General features: G+C 46.7%; 1 protein-coding gene across 2 annotated transcripts in view; it reads left to right on the top strand.

Annotated features, from left to right (window-relative positions):
• The first annotated feature begins 10,296 nt into the window (after positions 1–10,296).
• The window catches only part of TNRC6C (trinucleotide repeat containing adaptor 6C), a 55,455-nt gene continuing 48,790 nt past the window's right edge, over positions 10,297–16,961 (top strand). Inside the window, exons 1-2 of one of the 2 annotated variants that reach the window (XM_087826378.1) lie at positions 10,297–10,744; positions 11,489–11,510. In XM_087826378.1, coding sequence (XP_087682504.1) covers positions 10,604–10,744; positions 11,489–11,510 — 163 coding nt within the window. In that variant the 5' untranslated portion in view covers positions 10,297–10,603. The remainder of the gene's footprint in view (positions 10,745–11,488; positions 11,511–16,961) is intronic. The other variant, XM_087826379.1, reaches the window with a different exon arrangement.

A 16,961-nucleotide genomic window follows, 5' to 3' on the forward strand; every position in this document is an offset into this window, starting at 1 on the left:
CTCTCTGGACACCTAGGTCTCTTGATATAATTATCTGGTAATTATTAACACCTCCGTCGGTCGCAGGTGTGCCATGCTGTCATGGGGCGACATTTGTTTCACATCCATGGCTGGCTGAGAGCTTGAATTGGCTTCTGTCCTACCAGGTTAAATTCTGAATGTCCTCACCTAACGTAATGCCAGTCTCCATGAAACCTCCTCCAGCTTTACTCGTGGGAACCTTCTCTGCGCTGTCCACACTCACGTTTTGGTGACCTCATTCAGTCCCGTGACTTTAAATGCCACACGTACCTGAAGACTGCTGAGTTTTACATCACCAGCCTGGACTGCTCCCCAGACTCAGTATTTGTATATCCACTTGCCTTCTCCACATGCCGTTTAAAGAGCGTGTCCACCTGCTCTGGCCTGTGCGTTCTGCTGCACTCCTCCTGTCTCACCTGAGAGCATGTCCCACCTTCCTGTCGCTCCAGGCGGACCTGGGGAGTCCCCTTCCTCCCCTCTCTCCCTCTCTGTGCGTAATCCATAAGAAATTAAACAAGACATTGGAGAGCTTTCTCCTCTAATATAGACACTTAAAGCTATAAATTTCCCTCTTAGTGCAATTTAGCTGCATCACATGAATTGTGATATGTTGTGTTTTCTTCTTTTTTAATTCAGTTCAGAATATTTCTAGCTTTCCTTGTGGTCTCGTCTTTGTCCTTGGGTTATTTAAAAATCTCTTGTGGAACTCGAGGAAAGCTGTCCAGGGTAAGCTCTAAATGGCCAGAAAGAGAATGTATGGCCTCTAAGCTCTAATACGGAAGGAAAGGGCATGTGAAATAATAAAATATTTCCTGGGCCAAAAGGAGACGAGAAAGGAGAGGGAAAAGTGGGGCCTAGAATAGATGGGACACAAGTGTAATGAGAGGGTCAATTTAAGTGACGTCAGACAAAATAGACCCCCAGGCAAGGCAGCCCTCGAAATGGAGAAGGAAATTTCATAATAAAAAGTGAGGGAATTGCCTGGCCAGCGTGGCTCAGCAGTTGAGCGTCAGCCTAGGATCCAGGCTATCGGGGTTCAATTCCCGGTCAGGGCACATGCCAGGTTGTGGGCTCAATCCCCAGTCGGGGGCGAGCAGGAGGCAGCCCATCAATGATTCTCATTGATGTTCCTCTCTCTCTCCTCCCTTCCTCTCTATGAAATCAATAAAGGTATATTTTTTTTTAAAAGTCAGCAAATCCACCAGGAAATTTGTACACATATGACGACAGCTTCAAAATACAAAAAGCAAAAATGAACAGAATCAGAAGGAATAAAGATAAATGTGTTGTCGCTATTTCCTCTTTTAGACACATTAGAAGGAGCAGGCTGTTTGTTTAACATTTAAGTTCCCAGAAGCAGTCTCTCACTGTCCTTAGACCTAATCACTCACTCGGAGTTGCTGCTTTCATCCTGGCAGCGTGGGCTCTGTGGGGCTTGGTGCTCTTCCTTTCCAAGTGGTGACTGCCTCCACTTGGACACAGTAGTTTCACTGAATTGGAATATGAGGCTGCCACCTACCTGGGGCTCTTTATGCCACTGAGCCAAAGGTTCCTCTACTGACTGGAGTGCTTAGTCATGATTACCAAGGAGAAATGTAGGTGACGCCACACGGCGGGGTCAAGGAAGACTGTGTCTGCAACGAGGGGGTTCCCTGGAGTGTCTCTCAGTAAGTGCTTCCTCACTCAATATTAAACAGTCACGCAGGTCTGCGAGACGCCCCCTCCCACAAGGCAGGCCTGTTGCGCCAGATCCTTCAGGAAAGGGAAGGCGGCTTGGGCCGCCCTGTCGTGTTGAGAACCCTGACTAGCCGAGGACAAGAGAAATCTGGGATGGACAGTGGGAAAGAAAGCCATGGACACCACCATGCCCTCACGACCAGGTGCACATTCTTTCTTTGCTTGTCATATCTGTATGTTTAACTTTTCCTTTTCTCTTTATTTTATACCCAAGTTGTGGGAGTTAGTTTGGCAGTGTAGTCTCTAGAGAACAGAATATTGAGTGGGACTGCACTGAACTTAAGGCATAGTCAGTGGAGCCAGTGATGGGTGCATTGGCTGTTCGGACTATGGCTCCTCACTCGGGAGAGGGTGAGCGCATCTTCATTTATAGGAAGATGGGTACATGCCATCAGGTGGAAACCATTGTTTTGATGCTCTGTCGGGTGGGGAGCCTTTTTTCGACCAAGGGCCATTTGGACATTTATAACATCATACATAGGCCATACAAAATTATCAACTTAAAAATTAGCTATGAAAAAAGTTCCTAAATGTATTGAATTTTGAGTCCCACCTGCGGTTGCCTTGGCAGCCAGACCATATGATTTCCAGTCCACGACGACACTCCCCACCCCTGCTCTGTGTAGTTAGTGTTAGAGGATGTGTATGGAAGCCGAGTGGCCAAAGCAGTGGACTGTGCCAGTGTCTCTCAGCTTCCATTCTGTGTAAATTCAAGTCCACCTAAGCCCAGCCTTGTGATGCTGGAGCTGGAGCAGGGGTGTACACCAGGGGCTGGAGTCTTGGCGGTGGAGAGGGAATCTCGTCCTTCAGAGCCGAGCTCACTTCCGTAGGAACCTGGTGCCTTCCTGACCAGGCCAGATCCTGCCCCTTCACAAATGAAGGCAGGTGTCTCTCTTTCCCATAGAATTGAGTTGGTTTTTTAAATTCATGAAGTGTAGGTATGCCTCGATGTATTATTTATGTCATGGTCATAAAGAATGGCCTAATAGGAACTGTAATAGTTTGTCTTCTAAAATTTAATTGACTTTTACCCAGTAATTTCACAGGGCAGATAAGTTTGATTTGTTATCTGAGGGGCAAACGGCATCTTCTTGGTTCCAAGAACACATTCCCACTTTTAACACCTCTGATTGTCTGCCTCTTACAGTCGTCGGCATGTCACCGTATTACGGGCAGCATTTTTCTTTCTTACTGATGCATGAAATAGCCATGCCCCTTAGAGGTGGAGGCATCTTAGACCAGATAAAATCTAATTGGTATTTTGAAACAGATTAATTCTGGAAGGTTTACTGGGAACCTGGTGATGCCCAGTCATTCTATGGAAGCATTTCTAGACTTTCATCTCCATGTAAAGGTGGGCAGGCCATCCGTCGGTTCCCCAGGCCGTTAATTTTCCCTGAATGCACTCTCCCCTTCTTCAGTTTGGAAGAAGCTTTAGGTGGGAATATCCAGAGACATTTCCCCCAGTTTTCCTCGTACCCAGCTAGGACATATGAATAAGTTCTGGTTAATTGGGTGTGAGCAGAAATAATATGTGCGCTTCCAGGGTGTGCTCTGAAAAGGAAGTGATTTGCTCTCCAGTTCCTCTTTTTCTTCCTCTAGTGAATGAAAAGAAAGTGGAGTCCTCATGGAACAAAGGTGCCCGGTCTACCTCTGGACTATGGAGGAGAAGCCTCTTGGGGTCTCTGTTATAGCAGCTTCGCCTGTACTGTAACTAATGCATCATCTCAGAGATTGTCTTGATTGGGCTCTTCAGTTTCCAAAAAATGAGGTCATCCTCGCCATCGTAGGTCCGGAGCAGATGCTCTCGCTCTTGGGCTGCAGTGAAGAGCACATGCTCTCTAGGGAGGCAGTGTGGTGTGATGGGCGCGGCACCTGCTCCAGGTGCAGACCTCGGTTCGGCTGACAGCTCTGCCGCTGACTGTCACCTCGGGCTTCTCACTGGGATCCTCTGGGCTTCAGAGCCCCCCCCTTTAAGATGTAGGTGCTGTCCGTTGCAACAAGGTTGTTTAGAAGAGAGAGTGAGACCATCTATTTAAAGGGCCTTTCTAGCCCAATGCTTAGTGAATGACAGCTATTGCTGCAATTGGTGTTTCCTAAGACTACAGCCTCACGCTGTCTGCTACCTGACAGTTTTTCAGGTGGAGCTGGTATCTTTGCAGACTTGTTGCCTTGGCTCCCCAGAATTGCTTAGTTTTTGAGAGTTCCCTGAGTTTTCCCACCAGGCTTTTGTCTGGGAGGATGTTTAGGAAAGACTACCCTTTCACATTCTCCAGGGTGTGAGAGCAGCTTCCAGCACTTGACTGTCGCTGTGAGGTGTCCCCTAAAAATGTATGGTTGGATCTGAATGCCGGGGGCACTTTTTCTTCCTCTATAGAACTGGTGTGTGTTCTCATGGTTAATGAGAAGCCATGCAGGACAGAGTGAGGAACTGGATCATAAGTAGTAATGGAATTGGCAAGCTGCTAATCGCTTTCACTACAGGGCAGATGTAGGTCAGCTCCGAGCACCCATGTTGATCTGTCACTGGGTGCTCTCCCGTTAAGGTTCTTTCTAGACTGTTTCTTCTTTTCTTCTCTTTTATAGGAAATCGGAAAGCCAGGCTGGTGGCAGCCAGCAGTGAGTTGACTCTGAGAGAGCATAGGAAACAGTTGCTTTTTCAAGCTGCTCTGTAAATACAATATCGGATACACTGTTCATACAAGTGTGCGTATTAGAGTTGATTTAGGACAGCGATTCCCAGGCAGCAGCTGAAGGTGCAGAAACCACCACCTAAGGCTAGTGAGTGCTGCTTAGTCACAGAGGCTGTGACGGAGTGGGGCCCGCTCTCCAGCCTTGGCTTGTCGAAGGGGTGACCAAAGGCTAAACCTGGCTCTGCAGGAGCCGTGTGGCAAGTTACAGGACGCTCGCTTCTCTTAATGAGGCAGTTCCCCGGGATCTCTGGCCAGAACTTTGTTTTTATCATATTAACCTGTTGTGTTTAAAAATAAAATAGAAAAGTAATGTTTTTTCTATAACTGATATTTTTGAGGTAGGTTTTCTTCCTCATCATTTCTGAAATAGGAGTTTTTACATTTTAATGTGAAATATTAATAATCCTTTCGGTTTCTGTGGTATTTTTCTGCACAAATATAATTGGTCACATAATTTTTTTCTACCTTAGGTTTTGTTATAGAATCTATTCAGGCAGGCATTTGATTCTGGTACGTTACCCTTGAGACCTTTCCGACCACCCTCACGCACAAACCCTGGACTTGGCCGATGTTTCCAGATGCGGGGACTGGGTGAAGGGCACTGTCTCTCTTTATAGCTAACGGTGCCCTTGCCCTGGTTGTCATAAAGCTCTTCTGCCCGTCTGCGTGTTTGCCTGCTCTCCCAAATAAGAATTGAACTTTGAGCAGTTTAATGGCTCCTGAAACTGAGTCTACAGTTAGCAGTCCTTTTAGTTCACAGAATTGTGGAATTTTTAAATAGAAAGTTACCCTGGGGATCACCTACAGTCCAGATCTCATTGATGGCTGCCCAGGCAGCTGGTTCATGGCTTCCGTGACTGGCCCATGGTTTTACGGTGCTGGGACTCTGTCCTTTCCTTTTTATAACCACAAAGGAGAGCCTTTTCTAAATTTGCCAAATGCCCCCCGAGTTTTAGACCACAGAAATACTGTGGAGTTTAAAAAAATACCGGGGAATTGATATTAGCCAAGTTCAGGCAAATAGTCTTCTCCTCTCAGTTTTGATGTTTTAGGTTTGTGGGTTGTTAATTACATTTAACTTGTAGTTTTATACTTTGATGTCATTTGGTATATCAGTGAATTTTACTAACTTATTGGTGTCACAGTATTAAAAAGTCTCCAGTTGATTGACAGGATTAAAATAGGCTCTAATTTAAGGATCCTTCAGAAAGAGAGAAATCACACAGAAATGTGAACAGGGATCATTTATTGAAAAGAATTGCCAACTATACCGGGGGTTGAAGTCATGAGGAGTTGGCCAGTCAGAAGCAGAGAGCTTTAAAGAATGTGGGCACAGCGGGCAAAGGAGGGAGCCGCTGCCCCCAGGCGGAGGTCAGACCTCACTGGGAGGGGGGCGCAGCTGCGACTCATGGGACAGATGGAAGCTGCTGGACTGGAGGCCAGGGTGCGGGTGGGCTGCGGGCGCTCGGCTCCCACTGCCCCTGTGGCACCCTCCACTGGAAGAGCTTAGCGTCGTGCCAGCTGGCAGAGACAGCGGTGCTTCATCGTCCCGGGTCCACTTCCAGGGCTGGGGAATCAGTGTGGAGCCGAGAGACAGCAAGTCAGCAAGGAGCACGCTCCCCATCTCTAGATTCCGCTGGAGTTGGCAGGAGGCACTTTTGGGGACAGCGTGCTTATCATTGGTTACACACTAAATATTTAAAATTTTTCTGGCAAACAGTGGAATCCTGCTCATTTTTAATAACCACTCTGTAGCTTGCACACCGGGTTGGGCAGCAGGGACTGACTGCTCTATCTGAGACAGTTGGAGACGTGCTTCTCTTATTTTAAGCCTATTTAAAGTACACATATTCAAGTATCATTATATAAATTGACTGAAAATGGAATGACATTAAAAAGTGTAGTGTCATTTTCTGACTTAATTTGAGGCAGCTTTAAACTCAGAAATGAAATAAAGAAAAAAGGTTTTAAAAAAATATTACTTATAACCCCTGTACTTGTAATTGACATGTTAATATAGTGATACTAAAGCACTTTTTATAGTGGTTAAAACTGTCTACTGAACCCGATTCGTTTTGAGACAAATCATAATTAAATAGTGCTAAATCCAGTGAGCACTTGCTGAGTAAGCCTAAACTAAATAAGCAAGACTGTTGAGAAGCTGTATTTATCAGGAACCTTGGTTATAAGCAACAGAAAGTGACTGTGTAACTTGGGGGGAAGGGCAGAGGGACTTTGGGAATGATGGGAAAAGCTGAAAAGCTCAGCAGCCTTCAGAATCCGGTAGCAAGTGCGAGTGGACGGGTTTGTAGGGGGCTGTCGGTGAGGTGAACCTGTTCCAGCTGTTGCCACTCACTGGGGATGCAAATTCCAGCTGAGGTACCAGCCACAGAAACGACTCGTTCCTGGGCCCGACTAGCATTGTCACAGAGACTGAAATCTCAGTTCATTTCTTAGCTTGTCTTCTTGGCCTTGGCTTCATTTTCAGGCGCTCTGTTGTTAAGAGATGGCACAGCTGTGGCTCACAGGATGGCGGAGAAGTCGCTGGCAGGGGCGACCGGTGAGGGGGAGCTGCTGGGCTGGGAGGCCAGAGTAGGGGTGGGGGCTCCCGTCTGCAGGGCCCTCCCCCGGGAGGCCTGACCTCTGCCCGGGAGCAGCGGCTCCTCCCTTTGCCCGCTGTGCCCACCTTCTTTAAACTCTGCTTCTGACTGGCCAACCCCTCATTTCTTCACGCCAGCACCTGGGAGGAGACTAACGGCAGTCTGCTAGAAAGGTGATCTTCTCTAGTGTTGTCAGGGAGGTGGCACTTCATGGCCTCTCCGGCGTTCTAATGGTGAGAAGCAAGTCACAGGTCCCTCCCCCACCCTAGGGGGCCACTGTGCACAGGTGTGACCTCCGGAGATCTTAGGTCTGTCGACTGCATTTTTCTTTCACCCTCCAGTAAAAACGCCTTCCACCCTCTCTGCACCCACTCATCAGGGCCTTGGTTCCCTTGTCTTGCCCCCCCCCCCCCAGTGCCACAGCAAGTGACTTAATGGTTCTTATAAGCAGCCCATCCAGTCCTCGGGCCTGCGGCTTCCTGACCTCCGTATGTGCTGTGACATTTACTTTGGAACCCTGTCCTGTGACTCGGAATCCTAACCCCACACTCTCCAGTGCATTGTTCTGTTGATCCCCAGTCTATCAAGTACTAAGGCTAATTCAACACCACAATAAGTAATCAAATTAATAAAAACAGAAAATAGAATGGTGGTTGCCAGGGGCTGGGGAGTGGGAGCAACAGGCAGTTGTTTCAGTTTTGCAAGAGAAGAGTTCTGGAGATTGTACAACAGTGTGGATGTAATGTCACTGAACTCTGCACTTAGAAATGGCTAAGATGGTAAACTTTATGTATTTTTTACCACAATTAAAACCTTTTAAAAATAAACTAAGTAAGAGGGTATTAGCAAACTCTGGCAGAGTGCTCCCAGTCCCGAGCGGGCGGGGCTGAGGGCTCAGGACAGAGTCGGGATGCAGCAGGGAAGCTCGTGTTTCTAACTGGGGGCGGATGGGGCGTAAAAATCAGAAAGAATTTTTGTAAGGAAATTAGTACAAGAGGAAAAGAGAAACAGAACTCTAGGAGAAAGAGCTCCACAAGAAGTGTGCTCTCTAGGGAACATTTAGAAAGCAAGTGACATTTATGGATTTAGCTAAAAGTCATGATGGGGTGGAAGATAGGTTACTATCGTTAGAGGGATTCGATGCTGATGTCTCAAGTCCGTGAGTCAGGAGACAGCAGTCCAAGCTGGCGTTTAGAGATGTGGCGGGATGTGTCCCCATACGTGGTGGAGGGTGTAAGAGAGTGGCGCAGAGGCAAGTGACTGCACACTGCCATTGTCCTTTAACGGGACAGGCCAGTGTGTAGTCTCAGGTAGAGGTGCTCTGGAGATGCCCGAGGAGGGCCTGTGGCCCTGGGGAGGGGAGTCCTATCATAGACCTTTTGTACCGTGTGTGTGTTTTCCATGAGCATGTATTACTGTATAGAGAAAATGTAATTTGATGTTGGCTTTTTAAGTTATTAATAAAAAGTGGCAGAAATTGTACACTGAGAGCTAGAAGTGGGAGAAATTACTGCTTGTTGCAGGGAATTGGATGAAACTTTATTGACGAGCATACACTGAGCTGTGCTTTGTCATACAAACATGAGCTCGGTGGGGGGGAAGTGTAAGACACCTCACAGCTACATGAGCCGTGAGCTCTTTATTTATAGCATTTTATTTCACTGTTACAGTAAAACCTTAACTGTACTGCTGGGGAATCGCTAACTTTAATTAATCTAACTTTCAGAGTAATAGAATTAAGTAAAAATCATTTTTATTCCATCTCTTATCGAATACCTTTTAATAATGTTGCTATGCTTGCCTGCTTTATTAGGTTTAATATCGGAGGAAATTTAAGGCTTTCGTTGTGCTGTATGTGGGTTAGGAAAGTGGAGCGGTGCATGTGGACGGCCGCTGCGTGCTTGGTTTGTATCTGTTCACCTTCCCGAGCCGCGTGGCAAAGCCTGAGGATCACAGCACCAGCCCATCCCTCACGGGGCCTGGACCTTGTGAGAATACGTGTCGCCTGGCCAATAGCTCAGGTGGCTCTGCTGGTTGGAACTTTGTCTTTACACCAAAAGGTTGTGGGCTCAAGCCCTGGTCTGGGCGTATATGGGAGGCAGCCAATCAGTCTCCCTCCCTCCCTCCCTCCCTCCCTCCCTCCCTCCCTCCCCCCTCTCTCTCTTTCTCTCTCTCTCTCTCTCTCTCTCTCTCTCAAATCAGTAAAAACACACCCTTGGGCGAGGACTTAAAAAAAAAAAAAGAATGTTGTAAATGCAGATCTCTAAGTGTCTCTGCACCTTTTAACTTGAAAATACTCCTGGAAGTATCATCTAAGATAATGAATTGTAACTGTTTTCCAAACTTGGTGAATGTATGGACCTCCTTCAAGTAGTTTTTCTCAACCCTGGTGGAACGACACGAGCCATCTGGACACTTCAAAACCGACTAATGCCCGAGTTCCACCCCAGAGACTTCCTGAGAGGGCTGCAGCCTTGGCATTGGAAGTTCTTAAAGCTTCATAGGTGATTCTGATGAGCAGCCAAGGCTGGGAACCACTGTTTAAAAGAAGGAATATTCTCTAAGCCCCTCCCCCCATGCTGATTTAAATTACTTGTCTTATGATGGCCTGTCCGTATGTACAAAGTGACCCTAGGGTGAAATTCCTTATGCCTGTGGCTGTATATGAAACACATTTACAAATTAAGAGCAAGCTCCAAAATGAGTAAATTCAAAGCCAACATGAATGGGTGGGTGATGACGTTTTGCTAAGCTTTTGTGATGTGTCCTTCTGCTTAGCCCATTACTCCCCTGCCTGCCTGTGTCAGTCTGGGTGCAGCTGGGAGGTAGAAACCATACAGTGCTATAAGCAGGGAAAATGTAAAGCATAATTAAATTTTGTAAAAGTAACTGTAGGAAACCCTGTGGTGCCTGGAGCTGAGAGAGAGTACCCGAGGGAAGGCTGACTGGACGAGCACCCATCCCCAAGGCTGGGGCCTGCTCTCCTTGAAGAAGGCATAGCTGCGGCCCACGGGAAGGGGGGCCTGGTGGCAGCCCTCCTGGCAGCCAGCTGCAGCTGCATGGCTGGACGTGCGGTGTGCAGAGGAAGTGGGGATATTAATGCAGTGGGCACGGGCTGCACGGTGTCCCGGCTGGGAGGGCCGTGTCGTTGGGAGGACCATGAGAGACGTGTCAGAGTGGGACAGGAGCAGGAGGCCTGGAGCACACAGTGTCTGTGCTGAAGAGGTCACACCTCCAAAGATGCTAATTTGGTTGGGCTGGCGTGGGACCCAGGAATCTGTGTGTCATAGGTACCCCCATGATTTTGATGACAACACTTGAAGGAGTGCTGGCCTGGGCTGACTGTAGGAACTATGTCTCCATTTTTGTGCCCTCACCGCCTGATGAAAGGCTGGTGTCAGGTGTGGGCTGAGTGGACGAGCGGCTGGCCCTGGAGGTGAGGGCGTGGTGCGGCTGGCTGGGGGCTGCGCATCTGCCCCCCAGATGCCCTAGACACCCAGGAGCACCGCCGACTTAACGCTCCGAAGGTGGTGTGTCTTACTCTGACTTAAGATGGACATTGTACTGATGCCACCTTTCTTCCTTTTTAACAGGGAGAAAGAGCGAGAAACACAAAAAGAGGAACGTTTGATGGAAGAAAAGAGAAAGAAAAGGCAGGAAGACAAGAAAAAGAAGGAAGGTGCTCAGAAAAAGGTCCGCTGACGCCCCACCCGCAGCCCCATCCTCGCGCGTCTCCTCTGCATGGCCATGGCCCTCACATTGCAGTTGTGTTTCATTACTTTTAGAAGTCAAGGCGCTAAAACTGTAATTAGCACACCAAAAAAGCTGTTGTGCTATAAAATAAATAGAGGACGACAGCCACACACGTCTTTCTAGGGACCTGAGGTGGTGGAGCTGTGTTGCAGAGACACGACTCCAGGCGTCGTGGTAGAGGGCGTCCCTGCTGCCCTACTCAAGGTGGCCGCGCCAAAGAAGCGAGGAAAGGGCCAGTCAGTGTTCTGTTAGAAAAGTTAGAAGTAGTTTTTGCAGCTTTGGCAGATGTTCTCTTACAAATCCTATTAGTAAATGTTAAAAATTAAAGGTCCTAAATCTTATAGTCATTGAATTTTATGGCATTTAACGTACCAAGTTATTCCATTCGTTTTTGTTCTTTCCTAGCTTAATGTATCTTGTAGCTTAAACGGTATACCTTTTAAACTCTATTAAAATACAGAGCTCTGGTGAGCTCCCAAGTAGATCCATTTGCCTTTAGGTCAATACTGGCACATAGTTAGTAGCATGTAGACAAGGCAACATATTCCCAGTAATAAATTTTAGTAAATGAATTGGGCAAACACTGGTTTTTAAGTTTTCCAGTATTAAAATCTGCTTATAAACTTTCATAGATGTGTACATTCTACACAGTTTTCCTAAAGAGTTTCTGATTTTTTTTTTCAGGCTGCTGATCAAAAAACCAAAGGTAAGTTTATTTTATTTGGGGGCACATTTTATGGCAGCACTAAACTTTTTATGAAGATGACTTTTTCCCTAATTGATGGTTGGAGACAAAGACTAGCCCTGCCTTTGAGTCTGCCTTTTGTCGTTCTCTGTGAAGTGCTTCCTGTCGCTGGTTTTGCATCTGCATCTCATTGGCATTTGTGTAACCTGAACGCCTGAAGAATGTCACAGTAGCTTTCTAAACAATGCTTTATAATTTTCCTTTGGTTTAATTTCCACCACATCAGGATTAAACTGATAAACTGCTTCAGTTCGATTAATAACAACCAAAGGATACGGAATTCTTTTAAAGCTTCCAGTTTCTCTTTGCCAACTATTTATGACAAAAAAAATACATTCTTTATTCCCTCTTTGCTTACTGATATGTAAGATTTCTCTTTACCCTCCAAGTCCAGCATTTGCTCACCACGGTCTTCGTGGGTGTTGGTGGAAACACGCGTGATGCTCACGGTGGCTCAGGCACCCCTATGATTTGCTGAGCGAAACGGAAGCGCCCTCCAAGCCTCTTCATTTTGTACTTGACCTGGGTAGGGACTGTCCAGTGGGGAAGAGCACATCCTTAGGAGGCTCGTGCACCAGCTCTGTTTAATTTGGGGCACTTGACTTCCCTCCTTTAAGCCTGAGGCATCTCATATCTCAATGGGAAAGGCAGTGACCTAAGGGTGCTCGCCTCTAATGCTGTTGTACAGACTGAGTGGGATCTCCCCAGAAGGGGGCTCAGTGCCTCGCACAGAGTTGGTGCTCGCTCGAGGTTTTTATTTCTGCTGGACCGTCACGTGAACACAGCTGCACACACAGGCACGTGCACTGTGGAGACTTCTGTGAGCTCGAGCTTGGGCGGAACCACTACCCATACTTGACTTTTGTTTGGCATTTTATGGTTTCAAAGTAAAGTTTATGTTCATCTCATTTGAACTTTATAGCTGAGCAAGGCAGGTGTTAGTTTACGATGAGGAAACTGAGACCGAGAGCGTGAGTTAGTGTGAGGATGGGACGTGAGGGGCCCGGCTCCTGACCCAGTGCAGCGGGCCTCAGAGCTCCTTACCCGAGGGCCGCACCAAGAGGTGGCGCTCATGGAAAGTGACTGTTAAAGGGCAGCCTAGTTGTCAGAAAGGATGTACTTTCTCTTGCACTCTCAGAAGCAGTGTGAATTCACAGTGCACTTTCACCAGGGTCCAGAGGGCTGTAGTATATGGTTGCATTGGAATTTATGACCTTGAATCAGAAACGATGACTTCTTTTAATTGTATTTTAAAAGTACAGAATTATTGCCCTGAATCTTCCATTTCCTCCTTTTTTTTAACATTTTGAGAAGTTTTTACAACGTGATTCGGTACCAGCTATATTCCATCATCGTCGTCACTGTAATTGTTTTCTCTTTGGATGGTAAGGAGTTACTGAGGTCATGTGCTGGTCGTGAATTACATTTCCACGCTCTCCAGTAATCCTGTCTGTTACTCTTCTGATGAGTGTTTTCATTGCTGACTCCAAACTCTGCTTGGCTTTACCTTCTCCCATCCTTCCTAAAGCACCACCCCTTGGGTACAATCTGTCAGCAACCGTACTCACTCTAACTGGCCTCAGGACAGACCGTAGTAATGATTAGCAATATCCTTCTAAACAAAAATGCTTTTTGGGATTATAATAATCTAACAGAGCTGCTATATAATTCATTAGTTCATGGTTTTCTCAGGCTCTCCATTACCACAGTTCACATGAACGGGAACTGCCCACAGGCCTTGGTTCCGAACTGACTGGACGCGCGTGGGCACCACCGACTGGCCTGTGTGCACATGAGCTGCATCACGGGGCAGTGCCAGGCTCATGCACATTGTGGGCTTACTTTTCCCTAGCCTGTAGCACTTGAACATGCTTTCCTGCTTGGTCTGTGCGGCAGGCCCTGCCCTCTCCATCAGCTCCCAGCACTGTGCACAGCCAGTGGGCCTGAGATTGGCACCCTCCCTGACTGGCTGCCTTCATGCCAGTCTCCATAGGGAGTTAACTATGCTTAAAACATTTTTATACCTGCTGTAACCACTGAACTTGAACATGACTTTTAAAAGGCTAATGCAGAACTAAATCTCGCTGGAAATTTGTGATGAGCTTAATCTTATATACAGCATGCTTCCCATTCCCCCCTCTCCCCCAAACCTTACAAATAAAGCAAAATTTTACCTCTCATCGTTTTTTCAAATCCCAACGTGTGATTTCTTTGGTGAGGTCATTTTCTTGCTTTAAGGTTCAGGCCAGTTGAAAAGTCGTTTGAAACCCTGGGCTCCTGGCACTCCCATCCAGCATTCTGCCCTGCTCTCAGGTGGAAACCGTGTTCTCTCTGGAGCCACTGACATTCTGGGTCTGATTCAGAGGTTTGCACCCAAACAGTGGTTTCACTCACACCTCTCCCAATTCTCTCTCCTGTGTCCCCCGAAGATGCAAGTCCTGGTGGGGTGAGGCCCTGTACTCCTGCCCAGAACCCTCATCCTTCGTGGTCTCCCAACCTCGGGGTAGTGGCAGCGGTCACCTCTTCCTTACTCTCCTTTGATGAGAAATGTAAGTGATGAGTCTCAGTGACAAGGACGGGCAGTTACGCTCCCATCAGACCCCTCCGTCCTGAGACACTTAGCAGTTAGAAGTTAGATGCGGCTCATGGATACGTACACACATACAGATTTTAAAGAACTCTGCTGCTTCCCCACTTAACACTCCCCACCTCCTGCCCCTCAAGGACCTGCGTTAAGCAATTTGGAAGCCTCTGAATGAGCCTATTTACAAACATAATTGTCCTTTGTGAATTCTGCTCAACATTGTGTTTATACTGGTGACTCAAGAAAGAGGCTGCCGAACACAGTTACCTGCTATGCCTAGTGAGACCCTAGCTGCCCTCATGCTAGGAAGGGGCTCGGGTAGAGTCCTGTTGCGGGTACTGTGATGGTGCGTTGCACCTGTGCTGTGAGCCACGTGTGTCTGTCTGGCTTCAGTAATCAGTCATCTCTGTTTGTTATTTGGGGCACTGCCCTTAATTTGGGCTCAGATAACAGCTTTATATGTGATGTGATGGTTTGTCTTCTGGGTTCTTAATGGATTTAATGTTGGTTTTTAGGATTAACTATAATAATACTCAGAAATGTGAAATGAATTGAATTCAGTGATTTTAGCCAGATTTTCTGAAGTTCATAAAATAGAAGGATATGTTTTCATATAAAAAGCTCAAAGTTAATTATTTTATGTATGAAAACGAATACCGTGATGAGCCAGTATGCCTCAAACTCCATATAATTAGTGATTTGTGATTTTAGGTCTTATACTTTTATAAATTCACACATTTTAACTAGCCGCCCAATCTTGCTGGAAAACGCCGTGAGTTCTGCAGTCAGGTGTTCCACGCTGCCATGCGTTCCCACCATAATTGTTAACTTTAAGGAAACCTTTCTGTGCCCTTGTTAATGCAAGTCACCTGAAGCCATATTTCCTTGGAAGCCTTATGCGGAATGATAAGGGTTTGGGGTCACGGGTTATATGCACTGTGCTGAGCTGCTCTTGAGGCTCATTCTAAACATGCATTTCAAGTGAATGAAGAGCAGTGACAAGTGAGCTTAAGGACGCCTTCCCTGCACAGTAACCAGCGATTAGCATTAAGAGCGTTGGCTGTGTCCTCACACGGTGTGTTCAGACTGGCCGCATTGCTTGAACTTACATGTGTTCCTGTCATATCCACGTAACCAAAGCAGGTATTATCCTGAGTGTATGAGTTACTCTCAAAGGCAGTAGACAAAAGTCTAGTCAGCATGCTCAGCACAATATATTTTATAAAACGTGGCATTTTATTTGCCTGTCTGCAAAATTAATAAAATCTTAGAGCTTGAAGGATCCTTGGAGATTAACTGATTCCTGTGTTGGATAGGAAATAAGATTCATAGAGGTTAAGTGATTTGTACAAGTTTTGACAGCTGGTTTGGCCAAACTAGAACTAGAACCCTTATCTGCTGGGTGTCAGTTATATATTTCTTCAGCTGTTGTTTTAGGAAGTAATTTAGGACCTTTTCAAATAAGGCTGAAAGAAATTCCCAAGAGATTTATAGCAGGATCTTTATAGGATGGTATCTCTTTTTTTAATTTTATTTTTGTTTAAAATATTACAGAGGTCCCTTTTTCTCCCCAATTATGGGATGGTATCGTATTAGGACTTCGAACATTGGCTGTGTCCCTAGCAGTGTTGCTCGGTGTTTAAAGTGGCTCCTGCCGGCGCTGCATAGCAGCGTTTCAGTCAGCGATGGCCCCGTGAGGTTATATGGAGCTGAAGATTCCTGTTGCCCAGTGTCGCAGCTATCGAAGGTCAAAGTGCATCGCGTTCCTTACCCGGGCGGTGATGCTGGTGTAGACAGCCAGTGGTGCTCCCGGTCCTGTAAAAGTACAGTGTGTACAGTGATGTCCAGTGTGTAACACCTGATAATGCTGATAAACCACTGTTACTGGTTTATGTATTTACTACTGTACTTGTAATTATTTTAGAGTGTATGCTTTCTACTTTAAATAAACAGTTTGCTGTAAACAGTAGGCATGGCGTGCCGGCAGCAGCCTGTCAACTAAGCAGAAATGAATCACAAGGCTTCACTAGAATTAAAGGGCAAAGCTTTATTCAGGGTGTTAAGTGAACTGTAGCCCTGGAGCACGGTTGTGGTAAAAAGCACACTCTTGAGAGGAATCAGCGCTGCAGTCTTAGCTAGCTTCCCAGAGGCTGGCCCGGGACAGCGCTCTCCCAGGGGTCCGCTGGTCCTGAGTCCCTCGGAGGGTGATCTTAGGGTTTCTGTGACTCCAGGCTTTGAGCACACCGGGAACGCTCAGCAGTGTAAGTTCCCCGGCCAGTTAGACTAAGGTGAAACCAAGTGCTCCTGCTCCGCCCACCCTGGCTCACGCGGTCTCGCAGGCCTGGCTGTCATGACTCCGTCCTGTGTCTTCCCTCCTACCTCCAGTGTCACAGGGCCCCAGGTCACTGCATCGCCTGATCGCATCATTTTCTCTTGTGCTTGATTTAACCTTGTGTTATTTTGTTCATATGGCCCCTAAGCGTTTGCACACGACAAAATCTAACGATGCATTTCTCAGAACATATCCCCATTGTTTAGTGGCTCATGACTTCACTTAATTTTACCACTAAATCCCTGGTGGAAGGACGATATAGTAAGTGCATTAATTTTTTTCCCCATGGGAACAAAAGAAAGCGTATTAAGATTATGGCATTTTCCCGCTAATTGTAGGCAGTTTAAAAGAATAAAAACGTATCCAAAAAATACCTAATCAGGTACGTAATACATATTCCTGATCAGGTTTTAGAAGAAAGGGAGTAAGCCCAGCGGAGCACACTGCTCCTCCGCTGTGAGCCCTCGGACCGCATCTTCTCGCGGCACTTCCAGTA

This window comes from Miniopterus natalensis, chromosome 17 (genome assembly GCF_054644295.1).
Source record: "Miniopterus natalensis isolate mMinNat1 chromosome 17, mMinNat1.hap1, whole genome shotgun sequence".
Classification (NCBI taxonomy): Eukaryota; Metazoa; Chordata; class Mammalia; order Chiroptera; family Miniopteridae; genus Miniopterus; species Miniopterus natalensis.